Source organism: Bombina bombina, chromosome 4 (assembly GCF_027579735.1).
Source record: "Bombina bombina isolate aBomBom1 chromosome 4, aBomBom1.pri, whole genome shotgun sequence".
NCBI lineage: Eukaryota > Metazoa > Chordata > Amphibia > Anura > Bombinatoridae > Bombina > Bombina bombina.
The window spans coordinates 664438999-664464240 of record NC_069502.1 but is presented as its reverse complement, the minus strand read 5'-3'; the positions used below and the strand labels follow the sequence as shown (position 1 = coordinate 664464240).

Sequence of the window (25242 nt, the reverse complement as noted above, 5' to 3'; positions counted from 1 at the left end):
TGAGAACGGCACACCGGGTCTATCCCACTCCTTAGTAACAATTTCAGTTAGTCTCTTAGGTATAGGAAAAACGTCAGTACTCGCCGGTACCGCAAAGTATTTATCCAACCTACACAATTTCTCTGGTATTGCAACGGTGTTACAATCATTGAGAGCTGCTAAAACCTCCCCTAGTAATACACGGAGGTTCTCCAATTTAAATTTAAAATTTGAAATATCTGAATCCAATCTGTTTGGATCAGAACCGTCACCCACAGAATGAAGCTCTCCGTCCTCATGCTCTGCAAGCTGTGACGCAGTATCAGACATGACCCTAGTATTGTCAGCGCACTCTGTTCTCACCCCAGAGTGATCACGCTTGCCTCTTAGTTCTGGTAATTTAGACAAAACTTCAGTCATAACAGTAGCCATATCTTGTAATGTTATCTGTAATGGTCGCCCAGATGTACTAGGCGCCATAATATCACGCACCTCCCGGGCGGGAGATGCAGGTACTGCCGCGTGAGGCGAGTTAGTCGGCATAACTCTCCCCTCGCTGTTTGGTGAAATTTGTTCAAATTGTACAGATTGACTTTTATTTAAAGTAGCATCAATACAGTTAGTACATAAATTTCTATTGGGCTCCACCTTGGCATTGGAACAAATGACACAGATATCTTCCTCTGAGTCAGACATGTTTAACACACTAGCAATAAACTTGCAACTTGGTTATAATCTTTTTTAGCAAAAACGTACTGTGCCTCAAAGAGGTACTAAACGATTAAATGACAGTTGAAATAATGAACTGAAAAACAGTTATAGCATCAAACTTTAAAACAACACAACTTTTAGTAAAGGTTTGTTCCCATTAGTAAAATAACAATAATTAAATTTGACATAAAAAATTACAGATCAACGTTTTTATTCACAGTCAATATAAAATTCTCACAGCTCTGCTGAGAGAATCTACCTCCCTCCAAAGAAGTTTGAAGACCCCTGAGATCTGTCAGAGATGAACCGGATCATGCAGGAAATATAAGAGTAGCTGACTGGAAATTTTTGATGCGTAGCAAAGAGCGCCAAAAACGGCCCCTCCCTCTCACACACAGCAGTGAAGAGAAACGAAACTGTCACAATTAAAAGCAAACAACTGCCAAGTGGAAAATAATGCCCAAATATTTATTCACTCAGTACCTCAGAAATGTAAACGATTCTACATTCCAGCAAAAACGTTTAACATGATAAATACTTATTAAAAGGATTAGTGACTTTTAACAGAGTAGTTCCGGTGAAATACCATCCCCAGAATACTGAAATGTATACATACATGTCATTATAACGGTATGGCAGGATTTTCTCATCAATTCCATTCAGAAAATAAAAACTGCTACATACCTCAATGCAGATTCATCTGCCCGCTGTCCCCTGATCTGAAGCTTTTACCTCCCTCAGATGGCCGAGAACAGCAATATGATCTTAACTACTCCGGTTAAAATCATAGTAAAAAACTCTGGTAGATTCTTCCTCAAACTCTGCCAGAGAAGTAATAACACGCTCCGGTGCTATTGTAAAATAACAAACTTTTGATTGAAGTCATAAAAACTAAGTATAATCACCATAGTCCTCTCACACATCCTATCTAGTCGTTGGGTGCAAGAGAATGACTGGGACTGACGTAGAGGGGAGGAGCTATATGCAGCTCTGCTGGGTGAATCCTCTTGCATTTCCTGTTGGGGAGGAGTTATATCCCAGAAGTAATGATGACCCGTGGACTGATCACACATAACAGAAGAAATAATAACAATAATAATAATACATACATACAAACACACCACATTACTTAGAGGGATTTTTCTAAATAATTTACAAATTTCTTATATGGAATCAAATCTACCTTATTGTATTCATAATAATAGTAATAGTGATAATAATCACCTAGTAATGTCAACCAACTAACCAGCTATACTGAACAATTAGGAATTGCCAAATTGTTTTTTTTAGAGATGTGGTTTTAATTATGGGTTATGCGGATATTATCTGGATATTCTACGGCCGCCTAATGCGATATTAAAACCTAAGCTACTACCTCAAAAACAACATAGTCCAATTTGAAATTTTTAAAACCAATCAGTAGCTGTTTTTTCTAATGCTAAAATATATACTAAAACTGTGCACGGTCAAGCTAACAATCTATTTTTATATTCTGTGATATAAAAACAGAATTTATACTTACTGATAACTTTCTCTCCGTCTGGATGAAGAGAGTACATAGGTGTCCATAGCATGTGGGGATATATTTCCTGCCATTAGGAGAAGATCAAGAACCTTCACAAGAGCTTTAATCCTTCCCACCTCCTCACCCCACTTAATTTACGAATAGCCGAGCAGAGGAGAAAGATAGAACAGGTAGGAAAGACAGAAAGCAAGGCTAAAAGGGGCAAATAAGAACTATCGCCCATCTAGTAAAAATGTAGACGGTCAACAGAGATGTAAGAGTATTTGTAATTATGTTGTGTCTCTACCAAGAGCCCTTTTGGTCATATGTAGGCAAAGTAATATGTTGAAATTCCTTGTGTAATAGTATTACACTGTCACCTTACCGGACTTATGAGAGGTTTTCGCTACTGGTTTAGGGAAGGTGAGTGTTCCGCCTGGATGTTCAGCGTGTGTGAGCTGGTGTAGCCATTGTATCTACTCACGTGTCCCACAGTGGCCTCTCAGGTAACCGGTGACGTCAGGTGTATGGATCTTTTGAAAAGTAGAAAGCTCTAAAAGTTATTCAGCTGCCAATCTATCGGACTGATAGATATTTGTAATCCGGAAAGGTTTGGAGTCACTTCTACGCGTTTCGGCTCTCCTCTGAGCCTTTATCAAGATGACTCCATTTTGATTGTATCACTTATTTATACTCTTGTCAATTCATTACAGAATTTCCCATAAGTGCTGTTGTTAAAGTGATATTACACAATTAATTGTGGGAAAGAGTTGCTGATGTACCCGATTGAAATTGTGTACATTTGAGTAACATTTTAATACATATTGTTCCATAGATTCTTACAACCCACATCATAGTCGGATATTACAGTAAAAAGCATCTATTTATGTATATATACTTTAGAAAAAAACATAGGAGTGAGAAAAAATTACAGTATATGTCTAAAAAATGATCCCTAAAAACAGTGCGAAACACAAACATTCTACAAAATTAAAACTAAATTATTACAAATACATATAAAAATATACTGTATATAAGAAATATCTAAAAAATATATATATACATAAAATATATATATAAATAAAAAAAATATATATATATTTTTTATCTACGTGGTCTATTAACCACGTGGTTTTATTCTGTAGAAACTGGTGAGGTATTAGAGTATGCTCTAGGATTCTTTTTTTTGGATCTAGAAGGAAACAAATTAGAAGGTTTTTACCCATGCCACTCATGTAAAGCCTGTAAATGTAGTAATAAGTGCAAACTTATTAACTCGAGCCAAACTTATTTTAAATATAGAATAAAAGATATTAGGTGTACAAACAAAAACAGTCTATTTAATACAATGTCCATGTCGAAAACAGTATTTAGGACAAACTAGACAACCCCTACGTGAAAGGATTAGGCAACACCTACTTAACATAGAATGGGGTTACGAGAATCACTTATTATCGAAACACTTCAAAGATTATCATAATCAAAGAACAGAAGGTCTCCTATATTGGGGTCTAAAAAAAGTGTACCCCCAGGGAGGAGGATATATAACCAAGGTTCTCCTACACACAGAAGCTGAACTAATTGTTAATTTTAACTCCCTTACCCCCAATGGTTTAAATGCCGAACTGGACCTCAATCCATTTATTTAAGGAGGTCTATCAAACACATATATCATATCCTAATATGACCAAATTTAATATGTCAGGAGCTTGTAGAATCCTAGAGCATACTCTAATACCTCACCAGTTTGTACAGAATAGATTTCTTATATATATTTTTATATGTATTTGTAATAAATTTAGTTTTAATTTTGTAGAATGTTTAAGTGTTTCACACTGGTTTTAGAGATAATTTTTTAGACATATACTGGAATTTATTCTCACTCCTATGTTTTTTCTAAGGTATATATCCATAAATATATGCTTTTTACTGTAATATCCGACTATGATGTGGGTTGTAAGAAGCTATGGAACAATATGTATTAAAATGTTACTTAAATGTACACCATTTCAATTGGGTACATCAGCAACTCTTTCCACAATTATTTGTGTAATATCTCTTTAACAACAGCACTTATAGAAAATTCTGTAATGAATTGACAAGAGTATAAATAAGTAATACAATCAAAATGGAGTCATCTTGATAAAGGCTCAGAGGAGAGCCGAAAAGAGTAGTAGTTACTCCAAACCATTCCGGATAACAAATATCTATCAGTCAGATAGATTGGCAGCTGAATAACTTTTAGCGCTTTCTACTTTTCAAAACATCCTTACACCTGATGTCACAGGTTACCTGAGAGTTCACTGTGGGACACGTGAGTAGATACAACGGCTACACCGGCTAACACACGCCAAACATCCAGGCGTAATGCTCACCTTCCCTAAACCAGTAGCGAAAACCTCTCAGAAGTCTGGTAAGGCGACAGTGTAATACTATTACACAAGGAATTTCAACACATTACTTACTTACGACCAAAAGGGCTCTTGGTAGAGACACAACATCATTACAAATACTTTTACGTCTCTGTTGACCAACTACTGATTTACAACTCTGTTGAACTTGAACTAATACTGATTCACGATTGCATATATTTTCCTCTGCACTCTTTGTATCACACAGAGATTATTGATTTATTTGCTATAGTGGTTTGATCATTTATTTGATTCATATATACATAGAGTACTTTCTGCATTCTCTGAGATTTTCATCTGCATTTATTATTTTACCTTATTTTTTATCTTTATTTTTAATCTTTTCTCAAGTTGTGGCCACAACATTTTATTCGCACTATATATTCGTTTATGTTTATTTATGTAATAAATTCCCAATATTTTGCATACTTTGCAAATAGTGTTATTCTTAAGTAACATTTAGCTACACAGTGTGAAAAACAAGCTAGAAGTCTGTCTAAACTCTTTAGTAGCCTGAAGATAGAATGTTAAGGCTTTGACTACATCAAAATTATGAAAAAGGCATTTCTTAGGGTTAGAAGGATTTGAGCACGGTGAAGGAACAACAACTTCATGATTAATATTTTCAGAAGACACTATCTTCGGTAGAAAATTATATATTATATAATTATATTTAGTCTGGTGGACCACTTTCATCTTGAAGAAGGGGAGATCAGAAAACAGGGCAAAAAATTCAGAAATTCTATCATGTGAGCTCTTGGATATTTTGACCTGGCATGATAAACTGGAACTTTCCGGTTCAATTTGGACACCATGAAATATCTGGAAGACCACACCTAAGGACAAATTGATAAAACACGTCCTGATGAAGAGGCCATTCCCCTAGATGGACAAACTGACAATTTAGGTGATCTGCTTTCCAATTGTTGACTTCCAGAATGTGAATGGCCAATATGTTGCAGTGGTTTTCCTCTGCCCAAGACAGAATGTGAGATACCTCTCGCATAGCTAAGAGACTTCGAGTTCTTCCCTGAAGATTGATGTACGCCCCAGTAGTGACGTTGTCTGACTGGAATCAAATGAATTTTCCTTTCTGAGAAGGGGCTAAGATCCAAGGGCCAGTAGAATCGCACAAAGTTCTAGAATGTTGATAGGAAATCTCACTTCCAGAGGGGACCATACTACCTGCGACCTTTGAGACTCCCAAAGAGCACCCTAACCCATCCGACTTGCGTCCGTAGTGACTACAGTCCAGATAGGCCAAAGAAAAGAAGCACCAAGGGTCAAATAGGGATTTTCCCTACACCATTAGAGAGATCGTTTGACTGAAGAACTGAGCTCTATCTGCTGTTCCAGATCCTTTAACCACTATTGAAGCACGGACAATTGGAGAGGACGAAGATGAACGTGAGCAAAAGGTATTACGTCTGACGCTGATACCATAAGACCCACTACTTCCATACATTGTGCTACAGATGGAGAATGAGACATCTGTAGGGAAAGACAGGCAGTCTGAAGTTTGGTTCTGAAAAGTTCTGTTAGAAATATACACATTTGAACAGAGTCTATTATCACACCCAGAAGAACCACCCTTGTGGCTGGTGATAAACTTTTGAGGACATTGATTTCCCATTCATGTTCCTGAAGGAAAGATACAATTCTGTGGGTTTAAACAGTAGCCAGAAAAAGCAACAGAGCTTAGAACAAAATATCGTCCAAATAAGGATCAACAGAGATTCACTGAGCTCTGATCATTGCTAAGAGAGCTTCTAATACCTTCATGAAGATGTGAGGGGCGGTGACCAGACCGAAGTGGAGGGACACAAATTGGTAATGCTTGTTGAGAAAAGCAAACCTTAGAAACTGGAAATGATCCTTGTGAATTAAATAATGCAGATATGCATTTTTTTTTTTAAAAAATCTATAGTTGTCATAAATTGACCCTCCTGAATTAGAGGCAAGATTGTACGGATAATTTCCATTTTGAAACAGTGTACCCAAACAAATTTGTTCAGAGTTTTTAAGTCCAGGATAGGACAATCAGTGCCTTCCTTCATTGAGACAATGAAGAGGTTTGAGTAGAAACCCTGACCCTGTTAAGAGATTGGAACAGGTTGGATCGTCTAAGTCTTGAACACATTGAAGAAAGGCAGCCACCTTTACATGACCCTTTGAAATGTGAGACAGATTAAACCGTTCCAAGGGAGGTCTGGTGTAAAAGCCTATGCGATAACCCTGGGATGTGATATTGAGAACCCAAGGATCCTGAAGTTTTTTTTTTTTTTTTTAAGAGCAAGAAGATCCTGACTTCCAGGAAGGTTTGGAGGATTCAGACTCATAATTGGAGGGGGACAGGATTCAGACTCCTAGTTGGAGGAGGACTTTTGATCTGTAGGGGAGTGAAAGGAACACAAACTATTTGTTTGTTTGTACTTCCCCTTAGATTTCTTGTCCTGAGGTAAAAAAGTCACATTCTGATCCAAAAAGCATCTTCCCTTCAAAAGGGACTGATAATAACCTATTTTTAGAAACCATGTCAGCTGACTAAGATTTAATCCATAAAGCTCTCATTAAAGGAAAAGTTAACTATCATGCACCCCTATGCTGCATCTCAAAGAACATTTAAAATTAGTTTGAGTTGAATTCATCAATTTGTGTCATCATTACTAGTAAACTTATAAATGTACCTTTTAAACCGCTATGTGATTACCCTGTCATTCCGCCTGGATATAAAAAACATTTTTATTTTGAAATGACGAATATCATGATAATTCTTTTCATTGGTCCCCTACTGGCATCCCAACAGGCTCGCTATACGCCCACAATTGAAAATACGCATGCGTGTCTCATGGAATTCTCTGCCTCTATAGAAGCACGTTCCCTTCATTCACGATTGAGTTGACGATAAGTGCGCTCTTCAAGGAATAATTGATGGTACAGGAACAGCTAATACGATCACTGCTACATAACAAAACAATGAATCGAGTGATTCATTGTTTTAATATTTATCACATCAGAGATCGTATTTTTAGGCATGTGCAATAAAGGAGGATTCACTGGAATGTGCGCAGATGAACACGTAAGAGGGGGTGGGACCGCTCTTACGTGTGAAACAGAAAAAGCAGGAAATTTGCGGGTATGTAATAAAACATATGATTATATAAAAAATAAAAAGCATTTGCCAAAAAAAAGTTAGTGACTGCATTAGTGTTTAGATTAGAAGATTAATGTATGGCATTAATGTGTAGGCATAAAATTAACTTTCACTTTAAGAGAACAGCAATGGACATATTTTTTACATCAATTTTGATGATGTCAAAGACTGCATCACAAATTAAATCACTAGCCATTTTCAGGATTTTAATGCTGTTGGTAATATCCTCAAAAGATTGAGCAGAAACCATTTGAGAAAGAGAATCACACAAGAAGGACACTGGTTATTATTCCTGCAGGTCTAAGCTGAAGATCCAATTGGGAGAATAATAACTAAAATAACTATCCTCTGCTGCTTTTTGCACTGCCTGGCCCCACACACCAGTCTTGCCGGATAGAGAACGCTGTAGCCGGCTGGCAATTTCAGTGTGCAGGACTAAGGACACCGCTCCTGGCCGCCGGGAGCCCCAGACCGCAATAGGCGCTAAACGCTGCAGCGCCATCTTGACACTCACGCGGTCACAGCCTGTTCAGACCAAGCAGCGTTTAACCTAACGCCGACAGAGGGAATCGTTTCCCAGGAGCCGAGAGGGGTGAGAGACTCTGTTGGGGCCAGATTTGGGAGAACTGAGGCGGTGTGGAGGGGGGCAGGGAAACCGCAAGGGCCATAAACTGCAGACCATCCTTGGCAGGCCATCCACACATAGAGGGATCATTGAAGCAGGGGCCCTCACTACCAAGACTTATTAGGGCGCACATGCGGAGTACTGTTGTGGGGTAAAGCGCTTACTAGTTGGCTGCGTCTCACAATAGAGATCTACACCCACGTGGCCTAGGCCTCAGACCTACCTAAAGCTGCAGAGAAAAGAGGTAATCAAGGTCAGAGTGGCACAGATATTAACCCTCCACATTGCATTTACCAGCAAACATTACAGATCAACACCATCATATCAGGGAGAAGATCGCTGCCCTTATGCTCCACATAAGGAACCTTGTCACTAACTTCTCTAAAACAATAGGGGAAAAAGCTTGCATTTAATTAACATTACATTGCTTGGAGAGCAAGAGAGACAGAGCTTTACCTACACCTCCTGTCAAACTCTGACAAAACAGGTTTATTGCACTATTCTCTATTGCTACAACAGCAACTACGCATCCTAACACAAAACGCTTTCTATGACCACATATAGAAGGAGTGCAGAGAACACCATCCCTTATGAAAGTCAATAAATACTTTAAGGTATCAGCATCACAGGCTATACCCATCATGTCTGGTAGGCAGAAAGCAGCAGATAAGACTAAGAAGCATGCTGCAGAAATCCACCCGGATCCTGCCTCCCCTACCCAGAGAGACATTAGCTCTGAACCACCCCCTGACCTACTCCAGGATCTCAAAGCCTTTTTTCTGCCTAAGATGGAAACACTCCAGGCAGGAATAGACACCCTCACCACTGAGATCCGACAATACGCCAATAGATTACAACATGCAGAGCAAAGGATATCTGATGTGGAGGACTCTCAACAAACATCCACTATGGCTATACAACGCCTAGAACGCCATAACTCTATCTTACAGGACAAGCTAGACGACCTTGAGAATAGATCTCGCCGCAACAATCTGAGGATTGTGGGGGTTCCCAAGTCAATTAAAAAACATAATTTATGCTTACCTGATAAATGTATTTCTCTTGTAGTGTATCCAGTCCACGGATCATCCATTACTTGTGGGATATTCTCCTTCCCAACAGGAAGTTGCAAGAGGATCACCCACAGCATAGCTGCTATATAGCTCCTCCCCTCACTGCCATATCCAGTCATTCGACCGAAACAAGACGAGAAAGGAGAAACCATAGGGTGCAGTGGTGACTGTAGTTTAATTAAAATTTAAACCTGCCTTAAAAGGACAGGGCGGGCCGTGGACTGGATACACTACAAGAGAAATAAATTTATCAGGTAAGCATAAATTATGTTTTCTCTTGTTAAGTGTATCCAGTCCACGGATCATCCATTACTTGTGGGATACCAATACCAAAGCTAAAGTACACGGATGATGGGAGGGACAAGGCAGGAACTTAAACGGAAGGAACCACTGCCTGTAGAACCTTTCTCCCAAAAACAGCCTCCGAAGAAGCAAAAGTGTCAAATTTGTAAAATTTTGAAAAGGTGTGAAGCGAAGACCAAGTCGCAGCCTTGCAAATCTGTTCAACAGAGGCCTCATTTTTAAAGGCCCAGGTGGAAGCCACATCTCTAGTAGAATGAGCTGTAATCCTTTCAGGGGGCTGCTGTCCAGCAGTCTCATAGGCTAAGCGTATTATGCTCCGAAGCCAAAAGGAGAGAGAGGTTGCCGAAGCTTTTTGACCTCTCCTCTGTCCAGAGTAAACGACAAACAGGGCAGATGTTTGACGAAAATCTTTAGTAGCCTGTAAGTAAAACTTCAAGGCACGGACTACGTCCAGATTATGCAAAAGACGTTCCTTCTTTGAAGAAGGATTAGGACACAATGATGGAACAACAATCTCTTGATTGATATTCCTGTTAGAAACCACCTTAGGTAAAAACCCAGGTTTGGTACGCAGAACTACCTTGTCTGAATGAAAAATCAGATAAGGAGAATCACAATGAAAGGCAGATAACTCAGAGACTCTGCGAGCCGAGGAAATAGCCATAAAAAACAGAACTTTCCAAGATAAAAGTTTAATATCAATGGAATGAAGGGGTTCAAACGGAACTCCCTGAAGAACTTTAAGAACCAAGTTTAAGCTCCACGGGGGAGCAACAGTTTTAAACACAGGCTTGATCCTAACCAAAGCCTGACAAAATGCCTGGATGTCTGGAACTTCTGCCAGACGCTTGTGCAAAAGAATAGACACAGCAGAGATCTGTCCTTTTAAAGAATTAGCTGATAAGCCTTTGTCCAAACCCTCTTGGAGAAAGGACAATATCCCAGGAATCCTAACCTTACTCCAAGAGTAACTCTTGGATTCACACCAATGAAGATATTTACGCCATATCTTATGGTAGATTTTCCTGGTGACAGGCTTCCAAGCCTGTATTAAGGTATCAATGACTGACTCGGAGAAGCCACGCCTTGATAGAATCAAGCGTTCAATCTCCATGTAGTCAATCTCAGAGAAAGTAGATTTGGATGATTGAAAGGACCTTGTATTAGAAGGTCCTGCCTCAGAGGCAGAGTCCATGGTGGAAGAGATGACATGTCCACTAGGTCTGCATACCAGGTCCTGCGTGGCCACGCAGGCGCTATCAGAATCACCGATGCTCTCTCCTGTTTGATTTTGGCAATCAGTCGAGGGAGCAGAGGAAACGGTGGAAACACATAGGCCAGGTTGAAGAATCAAGGAGCTGCTAGAGCATCTATCAGCGTTGCTCCCGGGTCCCTGGACCTGGATCCGTAACAAGGAAGCTTGGCATTCTGGCGAGACGCCATGAGATCCAGTTCTGGTTTGCCCCAACGATGGACCAGTTGAGCAAACACCTCCGGATGGAGTTCCCACTCCCCCGGATGAAAAGTCTGACGACTTAGAAAATCCGCCTCCCAGTTCTCTACGCCTGGGATGTGGATCGCTGACAGGTGGCAAGAGTGAGACTCTGCCCAGCGAATTATCTTTGAGACTTCTAACATCGCTAGGGAACTCCTGGTTCCCCCTTGATGGTTGATGTAAGCCACAGTCGTGATGTTGTCCGACTGAAATCTGATGAACCTCAGTGTTGCTAACTGAGGCCAAGCTAGAAGAGCCTTGAATATTGCTCTTAACTCCAGAATATTTATTGGGAGGAGTTTCTCCTCCTGAGTCCACGATCCCTGAGCCTTCAGGGAGTTCCAGACTGCGCCCCAACCTAGAAGGCTGGCATCTGTTGTTACAATCGTCCAATCTGGCCTGCGAAAGGTCATACCCTTGGACAGATGGACCCGAGAAAGCCACCAGAGAAGAGAATCTCTGGTCTCTTGATCCAGATTTAGTAGGGGGGACAAATCTGAGTAATCCCTATTCCACTGACTTAGCATGCACAATTGCAGCGGTCTGAGATGCAGGCGCGCAATTGGCACTATGTCCATTGCCGCTACCATTAAGCCGATTACTTCCATGCACTGAGCCACTGACGGGCGTGGAATGGAATGAAGGACACGGCAAGCATTTAGAAGTTTTGATAACCTGGACTCCGTCAGGTAAATTTTCATCTCTACAGAATCTATAAGAGTCCCTAGGAAGGAGACTCTTGTGAGTGGTGATAGAGAACTCTTTTCCACGTTCACTTTCCACCCATGCGACCTCAGAAATGCCAGAACTATCTCTGTATGAGACTTGGCAATTTGAAAGCTTGACGCCTGTATCAGGATGTCGTCTAGATACGGAGCCAAATTGGTAATGCCTGTCTAGAAAGGCAAACCTTAGGAACCGATGATGATCTTTGTGAATCGGTATGTGAAGGTAGGCATCCTTTAAGTCCACTGTGGTCATGTACTTAGCTTAGGAATGCCTCTTTCTTTATCTGGTTTGATGATAACCTTGAAAGATGAAATCTCCCTTGTGGAGGAGAAGCTTTGAAGTCCAGAAGATATCCCTAAGATATGATCTCCAACGCCCAGGGATCCTGAACATCTCTTGCCCACGCCTGGGCGAAGAGAGAAAGTCTGCCCCCCACTAGATCCGTTTCCGGATAGGGGGCCGTTCCTTCATGCTGTCTTGGGGGCAGCAGCAGGCTTCCTGGCCTGCTTGCCCTTGTTCCAGGACTGGTTAGGTTTCCAGGCCTGTCTGGAATGAGCAACAGTTCCCTCTTGTTTTGAAGCGGAGGAAGTTGATGTAATTTAGTAATTGAGTAATTTAGACTTTGAAGTCACGTCAGCTGACCAGGATTTAAGCCATAGCGCCCTGCGCGCCTGGATGGCGAATCCGGAATTCTTAGCCGTTAGTTTAGTCAAATGAACAATGGCATCAGAAACAAATGAGTTAGCTAGCTTAAGCGTTCTAAGCTTGTCAATAATTTCATTCAATGGAGCTGTCTGGATGGCCTCTTCCAGGGCCTCAAACCAGAATGCCGCCGCAGCAGTGACAGGCGCAATGCATGCAAGGGGCTGTAAAATAAAACCTTGTTGAATAAACATTTTCTTAAGGTAACCCTCCAATTTTTTATCCATTGGATCTGAAAAAGCACAACTGTCCTCAACCGGGATAGTGGTACGCTTTGCTAAAGTAGAAACTGCTCCCTCCACCTTAGGGACCGTCTGCCATAAGTCCCGTGTAGTGGCGTCTATTGGAAACATTTTTCTAAATATAGGAGGTGGGGAAAAGGGCACACCGGGTCTATCCCACTCCTTGCTAATAATTTCTGTCAGCCTTTTAGGTATAGGAAAAATGTCAGTACACACCGGCACCGCATAGTATCTATCCAGCCTACACAATTTCTCTGGAATTGCAACTGTGTTACAGTCATTCAGAGCAGCTAATACCTCCCCAAGCAATACACGGAGGTTCTCAAGCTTAAATTTAAAATTAGAAATCTCTGAATCAGGTTTCTCCGAGTCAGAGATGTCACCCACAGACTGAAGCTCTCCGTCCTCATGTTCTGCATACTGTGACGCAGTATCAGACATGGCTCTAACAGCATTTGCGCGCTCTGTATCTCTCCTAACCCCAGAGCTATCGCGCTTGCCTCTTAATTCAGGCAATCTAGATAATACCTCTGACAGGGTATTATTCATGATTGCAGCCATGTCCTGCAAGGTAATCGCTATGGGCGTCCCTGATGTAATTGGCACCATATTAGCGTGCGTCCCCTGAGCGGGAGGCGAAGGGTCTGACACGTGGGGAGAGTTAGTCGGCATAACTTCCCCCTCGACAGAACCCTCTGGTGATCATTCTTTTATAGATAAAGACTGATCTTTACTGTTTAAGGTGAAATCTATACATTTAGTACACATTCTCCTATGGGGCTCCACCATGGCTTTCAAACATAATGAACAAGTAGGTTCCTCTGTGTCAGACATGTTTAAACAGACTAGCAATGAGACTAGCAAGCTTGGAAAACACTTTAAAACAAGTTTACAAGCAATATAAAAAACGTTACTGCGCCTTTAAGAAACACAAATTTTCCCAAATTTTGAAATAACAGTGAAAAAATGCAGTTACACTAACAAAATTTTTACAGTGTATGTAATAAGTTAGCAGAGCATTGCACCCACTTGCAAATGGATGATTAACCCCTTAATACCAAAAACGGAATAACAAATGACAAAAACGTTTTTTAAACAGTCACAACAACTGCCACAGCTCTACTGTGGCTTTTTACCTCCCTCAATACGACCTTTGAAGCCTTTTGAGCCCTCCAGAGAAGTCCTGGATCATGCAGGAAGAAGCTGGATGTCTGTGTCTAATTTTTGCTGTGCAAAAAAACGCCAAAATAGGCCCCTCCCACTCATATTACAACAGTGGGAAGCCTCAGGGAACTGTTTCTAGGCAAAATTCAAGCCAGCCATGTGGAAAAAACTAGGCCCCAATAAGTTTTATCACCAAACATATGTAAAAAACGATTAAACATGCCAGCAAACGTTTTATATTACACTTTTATAAGAGTATGTATCTCTATTAATAAGCCTGATACCAGTCGCTATCACTGCATTTAAGGCTTTACTTACATTACTTCGGTATCAGCAGCATTTTCTAGCAAATTCCATCCCTAGAAAAATATTTTAACTGAACATACCTTATTGCAGGAAAACCTGCACGCTATTCCCCCTCTGAAGTTACCTCACTCCTCAGAATATGTGAGAACAGCAAAGGATCTTACTTCTGCTAAGATCATAGAAAACGCAGGCAGATTCTTGTTCTAAATACTGCCTGAGAAAAACAGTACACTCCGGTACCATTTAAAAATAACAAACTTTTGATTGAAGAAATAAACTAAGTATAAAACACCACAGTCCTCTTACGACCTCCATCTTAGTTGAGAGTTGCAAGAGAATGACTGGATATGGCAGTGAGGGGAGGAGCTATATAGCAGCTCTGCTGTGGGTGATCCTCTTGCAACTTCCTGTTCGGAAGGAGAATATCCCACAAGTAATGGATGATCCGTGGACTGGATACACTTAACAAGAGAAATAAAGACTTACTGGAATTCACAGCTTATACTTTGCCTAAACTATTGAAGATGGACCAGGAGACTATGCCGCTAGACATCGAGAGGGCACACAGAATAGGCCCAGAATCCCTGCCGACCAAGCCTAACCAGAGACCAAGACAGGTCATCTACAAATTACTTAGGTACCAAGAGAAATTAGCAGTCCTAAAGGCATACCGCTCTCAATCTGACCTACTAAACGAAAGCCACAAACTCCTTATCTTCCAAGACTTTTCCGCTGAGGTGGCTAGAAAGCGAAAAGAGTTCGCCCTCCTCTGCTCCAAGCTACACTCCATGGGACGGCAAGCCTCACTATTGTATCCGGCCAAGTTGAGGCTGATGACACCTGGAGGCCCCAAGCTCTTTTTGAATTCACAACAGCTGCAAGAGTTCCTGGATGCTGAATCCCGTAATGGCGAGGGGTGAAAAGATACTCTGCATACATCCATCCTTTAGCCTCATCTAACTTACAGAATGGATGTCCTATCCCAAAGACTTTCCTCAATACCTAACTCAAGGACTAAGTATTTGCTCTTGCTTGAATACGCTTATATTTATGCATATGTTTTGTCACTCATAATGACCCTGGAAATATGTGTATCTGAATCCCCTAGTGGTTCATTGTTCAGTATCTTTCTCTTTTTGCCCTGTATGTCTTCCCCTCCTCCTCAGCCCAGACCCTGCCCTTTGTGTGTTCCTCCCACCCCTTTCTATTCTCTCCATACATTGGAGATCAAGTGGTAACCTTCTTGCATATGCACTTCTTTTTTCTCAGGTCATGGGAGGAGAACCCGGATTCCGTCCAGTTTGATACCCACGGACACCTCGGACTGTAAGTCTCTAAAGCACCAGGCATACCTTTCTAAACACAATACTCTTGCCTCTCAATCTCCTGGGAGGTCCATCACACAACCCACCACCCCTTACACGACCAAGCGAAGACAGTACATATTCATAACTTATGCACCCACTATAAGGCACCTACCAAACTCACCTCTCCTCCCTCAACACTATGGCGTGCCCCCTTAAAAATGTGTCTTGGAATGTGGGAGGCATTACCTCCCCAGCCAAACGCAGTATCAGTTTGCAACACCTAGGGCGCCTACAAACAGACATTGCTCTCCTGCAGGAGACACGACTCACGGAGGTGGAACATGAGAAATTAAAAAGCAGATGGGTAGACCCCCCATCTTAGAGCCAACTGGGTTCCGAGCGCAACAGACTCATGTCTTAAATGCTCTCTACCTAGGCCAGACATCACGCATTTGTTTTGTTTTTGTCCCAAAATAGCCCAATACTGGAATAAGATACAACATTGGTTGAAAAGGATATGTGGTGCGACACTGGCCCTAACAATACAAGATGCCTTCTTTTTTAGGGGACACACACAGAGTACCCCACAGGATCACTTCTTAAACATCGCTATCCTGATAGCTAGGAAACTAATACTACGACAATAGGTTTCTAATAAGCTACCACACATAACACATTTTACTAGCCTTCTGCATACACAACTGTTAATTGAACAGGCGGATGTCAAAGGAGATCTAGAGAAAATAATTAAGGCTTTTTATACAAAATGGGAACCCTACCTGTTGACCATGCCCGCCAACATCTACACACAGATAATGTCACCTTTTGCCAATAGTACATTCATCATGAAAGAGCGACTGAGAGGCCACGGACCCATGGGAAGACTGAATGATTCCTAACAACGCCGACTTCCCCCCACTCTTCTTCCTCTTCTCTCTCCACCTCTCCCTTTCCTCCCCCCTTCTCTTACCTCTCTTACTTCTCTCACTTTTCTCCCTTCCCATATCTTCCCTACAATGGTATAATGCATTAGGGCTATTGTGTGAAGGAAAACGTACTACAAACCACTCAGGACGGACCGGGCGTCTCCTCCCCAGAAGATTCCAACAAATCTAAGGCTCTTTCGCCTGTTGCGAATTATCGAGCAGCGGACTGCTACCCAGACAAAGGGCTCTGTTATTATTGTTGTTATTGATTGTTCATGTTAACTGGAAACGTTTTGTCCCCCCCCCCGATGCCCCCCCACCGCCCCCTCTTAATTGTTGCCATATTATGTACCCTGTTTTCTTCTTGTTGTGGCCCACCCATTTTGGTCCTCAATAAATAAAGATATAAAAAAAAAAAAAAAGAACTATCCTCCATAGGAATGTCAGTGCATCTAGCTAAGGTGGAAATAGCTCCATCAACCTTAGGAAGTAGTTCCCAGGCTGTTAAATTCTTCTCTGAAAGTGGATGCATTCTTTTGAACCTGTTTGAAGGTACAAAAGGAATTGCCTGGTTTCTTCCATTCTTTGGCCATATAGTCTGTAACCAAGTATGCTGCTTCAAAAGCCTTAGGTACTTTAGGCGGAGCATTAAAAACTTGATTCAACTTATTTACAGGTTTGAAAACCTCTGGATTTGGTTCTGATAGATCAAAGGTTTTCAACACTTCCTGAAGTAAGAAGCAGATATGGTCCACTTTAAATCTAAATGTGGAATTGGGCTTAAGTATAGGATTAAGGTTCTCAAAGGAGACTTCACCCTGACCCTGAGAAAGAGACTCAGCTGAGTGAGAGCTTTATTAGGTAGGAGGTAACTGTACCTGGGGGATAGGACCCTGCATATTACAGGTAGTGTGAGGAAAATTTCCTGATTTTCACTTATGCTTAGTTAGTTTGGATATAGCCGCTAAAATCTCTATCATAGTCTTTTGAAGACTGGATTTCAACTCTGGAGAAAAGTCAATGGAATCCCCCTGGACCACAAAAACAGGCATGAGCACTAATTATTTGCCAGGATTATGGCTTGGGAATTGGAGATGTAGGACATAATTAGTACATAACTGGTTAAATTGGTAAACTGGAACAGTTTTGCATAATAAGCAGAGAAAATGAACTGCAGAAAGTCCTTTAGCTGCAGTATGATCCCTAGGGGGACCCTTCTAATGAGTCAGTTAAATCAAGAGGGGGTACAGACATGACTGCAAAATAATAAGCAAACTGCAGGTAATTTTTTTCCCATCCCCTCAGCAGCAGGAATTTTAACTCTGAATTCCATCATTTTTGATGTTTAACACATAGGTAAAGCACTATGTGTAAAGGCTGAGAACCCCCAATTATGTAGTTCCTATAAAGGAGAGTACTAGGGATAGTTCCTGGACAGTGTTTAGTGTCACTTATCTTGATAGCAGCACCACTCCACTGTATCTTACCAGCTTGCTGAAGCCTTTCTCTCTCACAGAATGCTGATCCAGTAGAGAGCAAAGGATACTGTCGAATATACCAGCAACCCCTCAGGTAGAGGCTAAGAGACGGGGTCCTTGCAATGTCTTAGGGCAGTTATGGCTGAGAGATTTACCAGTGAGGGTACTGACATGCCATAACTGAGGTATTCCCTTACCACTGCTTCACTCAGAATCTTGGATAAATGATTCTGAAGTCTTTCCTGAGTGAAGATGGAAGAGGGGTACTGGGTCTCAAGTCAGGACTGGGCTCCCAATAAATTATTAGATAGAAAATAATAAAATCTTGCTTGCAGAGCACCTCTCTCAACCTTTCTCCTCAAAGGCCCAGAACAAACTGAGTGGGGAGAGGAGGTGGGAGGGATTAAAGCTCTTGTGAGGGTTTTTGACCTCCAGTTAGTAGCATGAAATATATCCCCACGTTATGGACACCTTTGGACTCACCTCATCTTGCAAAAGAGAAATAAATGTATTTAGAATGAAATGTGTACAAGCTGGATTGTCCCCTTTCCCAGGAGGAGACACAGGGTCAAACTGCAAATAAGGACAACTTCAAAATAAATACCATTTTTTAAGGTGTCAGCCTATTTTTAATATTCTTAAAGCCAAGTTTTAAAAAATGATTGAAGAACCTATTTACCTGATTGAAAGAGGAATCACTGTCTGAGCAGTTATCAGTGTAACGACTGGTATGTTGCTCATGAAGGTTTTTCTTCTGCATTTCTCTATTTCTGGCCTGATCTTCTTCAAATTTGTTGAGAAGTGTTTCTACAACAGCCATCATAACATTCTTGAGAGAGTGCATCATCTCTGAATACCTTCAAATATTTTAAGATACAACTGTTTATATATGATATTCAAGGACAATAAACAGAAAACAAAAAACTAAACACTAAACAAAACAAAAAACATACAAACTACACAACATAAACTAATCTAACACAGCAAGTTCAAATAAAGTTTCCTTTTTTCCCCACACTTAAACGGACATGTAAATAAAGATTACATTTTAATTCAAGTCCAGTCACTTATTTTTAGTTCATCGTTTTATAAAGGGATAGTAAAATCAAAATTAAAGTTGCATGATTCAGACAGAGCATGTCATTTCAAAACACTTTTAAATTCACTTCTATTTTCAAATGTGCTTCATTCTATTCATTCTTTGTATCCCTTGTTGAAAAAGATTGCGCACATATCTTAAAAGAGTGGGAGCTGTCTGCTGATTGGTGCCTGCACAAGTTTGTGTCTTGTGATTGGCTAACTATATGTGTTCAGCTAGCTGCCAGTAGTGCAATGCAGTTCCTTCAGCAAAGGATAACAAGATAATGAAGCAGATTTGATAAGAAAAGTCAATTGGAAAGTTGTTTAAAATTGTATGTTCTATCCAAATCAGGAAAGAAAATTGTGGGGTTTCCTGTTCCTTAAAATGTTGCACATACATTCTTTACAAGGTTAAAGGGAAAGTCTACTCCAGAGTTTTGATTGTTTAAAATGATAATCTCTTTACCCATTCCTTAATTAAGCATAACCAACAGAGTTATATTAAAGGGATATTCCCGTCAAAATTTAAATGCACATAGATGAATTACATCATTGAATAGAAGCATATTTGCAGTATACATGTATTGGCAAAAATGCTTCTTGTAAAAGTTATCATCACTGTTTTTGTGTTAACATTTTTCTCTGCATGTGCATGTGAAGGATAGCTGTATATTCTCAGTGCACCAGCATTATGTCAGCAATTAACAAATTGAATCATTATCAGATGATACAAGCAAGCTCTCTGAAAAAGTGCTGTGCTTAAAAGGCTAGTGCACGGAGCATACTTAAATTTACATTTAAAACACATATAGTTTTTTTTTTAGAAGCATTTTTGCTAATACATGTATCTTACAAAAACGCTGCTATTCAAAACTGAAATGCATCCATGTGGATTCCAGTTTTGGCTCCAATGTCCTTTCACTATACTTTTTACCTCTGTGATTACTTTGTATCTAAGCCTCTGCAGACTGACCCCTTATTTTAGTTCTTTTGACAGACATGCATTTTAGCCAATCAGTGCTGACTTCTAGGTAACTCTATGGGAGTGAACACAATGGTATTTATTTGGAACACTTTGTGTTTTTTTTGGTTACCTACAAGCAACATAATTGCTACTGCACGCATGTGATTGTGATTCTGAAAGAACACGTAGAAGTTGGTCCCTGAATATAGTATATTTCATTAAAGGAACATTAAACACTTTGAGATGGTAATATACAATGATAAATTGTATATATATATATATATATATATATATATATATATATATATATAAAAATATGTAATATACTTTATTTATTTCCCCACATTTTCTTGTAATTCTATTCTGACATTGTGAGCTTTTCAGTTCCTGTTAGAAATGGAAGTGCAGAGCACTGTTACATATCACACAGCCATTGGCTGCACACTCTAGTGTCCTATTTATAACTGTCCCTAATTGGCCACAGCAGAGAAGGTAACCTAAGTTACAACATGGCAGCTCCCATTGTTATAGACAGTAAAACTTTAGACTTATTTTGTCAATATGTAAACAGATAATTAAACTTTAAAGAATACAATCTACATGTTATTCTCAGACTAATCTTTTCTTTGAATGCATCATCCTTCAGTGCTCTGTATTAAAGGGGGGAAGACAAAACTATGGGAATGCAGCCTCACACAGTAACAATAGGATTCCAGAATGGTTGGTTATCCCTTAGAATCCATATTATTTTTTAAATGATTGTTATTATTCATTTCTTTGCATTATTTGTTTCCCAGCATAGATAGTCAGACCTTTACCTTTACACTTTTAGTTTTAATTTATTTACAACAGATCATATATTATTAAATTATTAGTAACACCAAAGTTTAATATTTCATTAAGCAACCAACAGCAAACATGTGAGGAAACATAAAAAAAGTCTGGTGTGTGTAGGCATATAAATGACTGAACCAAGAGGAAAACATGTATAGTACAGAACCCTTTGGCTGCAACTCATTTTTAAATCATACTCAAAAACTTAATTTTAATTCTTTATTTAGCTTTTCTATTTTTCAAACTTCTGCATTTTTTAGATATAATGTTTATTATATAAAATATGAACTAAGCTCCCTATAGTGTAATATAAGCAAACTAGGCTGATTTTTTTAAAAACTTTGCACCGTAAGTCAGCTAGTTGAACTGCCTGGCCAAGCCGTACCCTTAGCGATGTATAAACAGGTCTGAAAACATAAATTATGCTTACCAGATAAGTTCATTTCCTTCAGTTCAAGGAGAGTCCACGGCTTCATTCCTTACTGTTGGGAAATACTGAACCTGGCCACCAGGAGGAGGCAAAGACACCGCAGCCAAAGGCTTAAATACCTCCCCACTTCCCCTATCCCCCAGTCATTCTACAGAGGGAACAAGGAACAGTAGAATAAATATCAGGATATATAAGGTGCCAGAAGAAAATTACAAATTAGGGGGCTGCCCATCGGAGAACATGAAATTATTTGGTAAGCATAATTTACGTTTTCCTTCTTAATGCAAAGAGAGTCCATTGCTTCATTCCTTACTGTTGGGAAACTTATACCTAAGCTATAGAGGACACTGAATGAAAACAGGAGGGACAAAAAGAGAGGTGGACCCTAATCTGAGGGCACCACAGCATGCAAAACCTTTCTCCCGAAGGCTGCTTCAGCTGAAGCAAAAACAACAAACTTGTAAAATTTAGAAAAAGTGTGTAAGGAGGACCAAGTGGCCGCCTTACAAATCTGATCCATAGAGGCCTCGTTCTTAAAGGCCCAAGAGGAAGCCACTGCTCTAGTAGAATGAGCCGTAATTCTCTGAGGAGGTCTATGTCCCGCTATCTCATAGGCTAAGCGGATAAGACTCCTCAACCAAAATGATAAGGAAGTTGAAGAGACCTTCTGGCCCTTACGCTTCCCAGAATATGCCACAAATAGTGAAGAAGCTTGTCTAAAATCCTTAGTAGCTTGAAGATAAAACTTCAAAACACGAACCACATCCAAGTTATGAAATAAACGTTCCTTTTAAGAGGAAGGATTAGGATACAAAGAAGGGACCACAATCTCCTGATTGATGTTGCGGTCTGACACGAGCCCGTTGCAAAACCTTAAGAACCAGATTCAGACTCCAAGGGGGAGCCGAAGATCTGAACAAAGGTCTGATCCTAACCAGAGCCTTAACAAAGGACTGAACATCTAAAAGCTCTGAGAGCCTTTTGTGCAGTAAGACAGACAAGGCCAGACAATCCTGAAGAAACATCAGAATCCTGGCAACCTTAACTTTATGCCAAGGAAAACCACTCTCTTCACACCAGAATAAGTAGGTTCTCCACACCTTATGATAGATGAGACGAGTAACCGGGTTACAAGTTTGAATGAGAGTATCAATAACTCTCTCAGAAAACCCTCTCTTGGCTAGGACTAAGCGTTCAATCTCCACGCTGTCAGCCTCAGAGAATCTAGATTTTGATGAATAAAAGGACCTTGTTCCAGCAGTTCCCTGTGACAAGGTAACCTCCATGGAGGAGAAGATGACATCCTCACTAGGTCCGCGAACCACATCCTTCACGGCCACGATAGAGCAATCAGTATCACTGACCCTGCTCCTGCTTGATGCAGGCCACTAAGGAAGGAGTGGTAAAGGCGGAAAAGGGTAGATTAGATTGAACCTCCAAGGCACAGCTAATGCATCTATTAGCTCCGCCTGAGGATTCCTGGACCTCGACCCATATCTGGGTAGTTTGGTATTGAGACGAGACGCCATGAGATCTATCTCGGGCTTCCCCCACCTGAAGCATATCTCTGCAAACACTTCAGGATGGAGAGAACAATTCCCTGGATGAAAGGATTGTCTGCTGAGAAAATCTGCTTCCCTGTAGTCCACACCCGGAATGTGGATCGCAAACAGCTGTGTGCCTCCGCCCACTCCAGAATCCGAGATACTTCCCTCATCGCTAGGGAGCTTCTTGTTCCCCCCTGATGGTTGATGTAAGCCACCAAGGTTATATTGTCTGATTGGAATCTGATAAACCGGGTCAAACCCAGAAGAGGCCAAGCCTTCAGAGCATTGTAGATTGCTCAAAGTTCCAAAATGTTGATCAGGAGGAAGCTTTCCTCCTGTGACCACAGGCCCTGTGCCTTCTTGGCACCCCAAACAGCTCCCCATCCTGAGAGGCTCTCATCCATAGTCACAATCTCCCCGGATGGTCTGAGAAAGGATGTCCCGCGGGATAGATGATCTGGACAGAGCCACCAAGAGAGCCATTCTCTCGACCGGGTGTCCAAGGAAATCTGTTGAGACAGATCCGAATGATCGCCGTTCCCCTGCCTCAGCATGCACAGCTGTAGAGGTTTGAGACGGAACCTGGCAAAGGGAATGTTGTCCATGCTGGACACCATGAGACCAATTACCTCCATACATTGAGCCACAGATGGCCTTAAGGAGGTCCGGAGGGCAAGACATGCAGAAGCTAGCTTGCACCTTCTCTGGTCGGTTAGAAATATCCTCATGGATACTGAATCTATTATAGTGCCCAGGAATTCTACCCTGGTTCATGGGATGAGAGAACTCTTCTCTAAGTTTATCTTCCATCCATGTGATGGAAGAGAGAGAAGAGAAACTGAATGGTCCTCTGCTAGACGAAAAGATGGCGCTTGAACAATAATGTCGTCCAAGTAGGGAGCTACTGCTATACCTTGGGTTCTGGCAACAACCAAGAGAGCTCCCAGAACCTTTGTGAAGATCCTTGGAGCAGTAGCTAGACCAAACGGAAGTGCAATGAACTGGAAGTGCTGATCCAGGAACGCAAACCTTAGGAACTGGATGTGGTCCCTCTGGATTGGAACGTGAACATAGGCATCCTTCAGATCTATAGTTGTCATGAACTGTCCTTCTTGAACTAGAGGAAGAATGGACCTTATTGTCTCCATCTTGAAAGAAGGGACATTTAGAAACTTATTTAAGCACTTTAGGTCCAGAATTGGGCGGAAAGTTCCCTCCTTCTTTGGGACCACAAACAGGTTTGAGTAGTATCCCAAAGCTCTTTCTGCTATAGGAACCGGGACAATTACCCCTAAGGAGGACAGATCCCGCACGCACCCCAGAAAGGCTTCCCTCTCTTCTGGCTTTAAAGACAGGCTTGAGAGGAGAAATCTGCCCTTTGGTGGATGAGATTTGAAACCTATCTTGTATCCCTGAGCTATGACCTACAGGACCCACAGATCCTGCACGTCCCTGGACCAAGCGTGTGAGAACAGCGACAGTCTGCCCCCTACACGATCCAGCTTTAAATCGGGGGCCGCCCCTTCATGCCAACGTGTTCTCGGCAGGGTTCTTGTTCTGCTTGGATTCATTCCAGGATTGAGCCGGCTTCAAAGTGCTCTTGGCTTGCTCAGGCTTAGAGGAGGACTGCTGACGTTGGGACTTCTCAGAACGAAAGGAAAGAAAATTAGATCCTTGTCTTTTAGCTTTGTTCATTTTATCCTGCGGTAGGAAGGTAACCGTGGCAATAATGGAGTCGAGGCCTGGACCAAATAAAATGTTTCCCTTAATGAGAAGGGAAAGTAGTCCAGACTTAGAAGTCATGTCCGCAGACCAGGACTTCAGCCAGAGCGCTCCTAGACCCAGGCACCCAGAGAAGAAGCAACCTTTCCGACAGCTCGGTCAGGAAAGAGAAAACGAAAATGTGACCACACCCAGTCACCCAACAGTAAGGAATGAAACCGTGGACTTTCCTTGTATTAAGAAGGAAATATAAATGTCACTTGTGCATGATATAAAATCGAATTAGCTATTCATGACCACAATACATTTCAAATTTAAAGGGTCATAATAATACAAAAATACATTCTCTAATTCATTAGAGCATGTAATTTTAAGACCATCGACTCTGCACTACTGTGTGTTTAACCCCTGCAAAGGGATCTGCAGAGCACTGCTGGTCCTGAGTGTAAACCACCATTGATCCAATGAGCAGCTCTAGTTCCACATCTAAGTCATGAGACTAGCACTGCTAGTTGGATTGTTACTTCTACTTTATAGGGTTAAAACACACAGTAGT

General features: G+C 41.1%; 1 protein-coding gene across 1 annotated transcript in view; it reads right to left on the bottom strand.

The window, feature by feature from the left end:
• TBC1D32 (TBC1 domain family member 32) overlaps positions 1–25242 on the bottom strand; it is a 695824-nt gene that overhangs the window by 570216 nt on the left and 100366 nt on the right. Inside the window, exon 4 of the mRNA XM_053710787.1 lies at positions 18789–18966. Coding sequence (XP_053566762.1) covers positions 18789–18966 — 178 coding nt within the window. The remainder of the gene's footprint in view (positions 1–18788; positions 18967–25242) is intronic.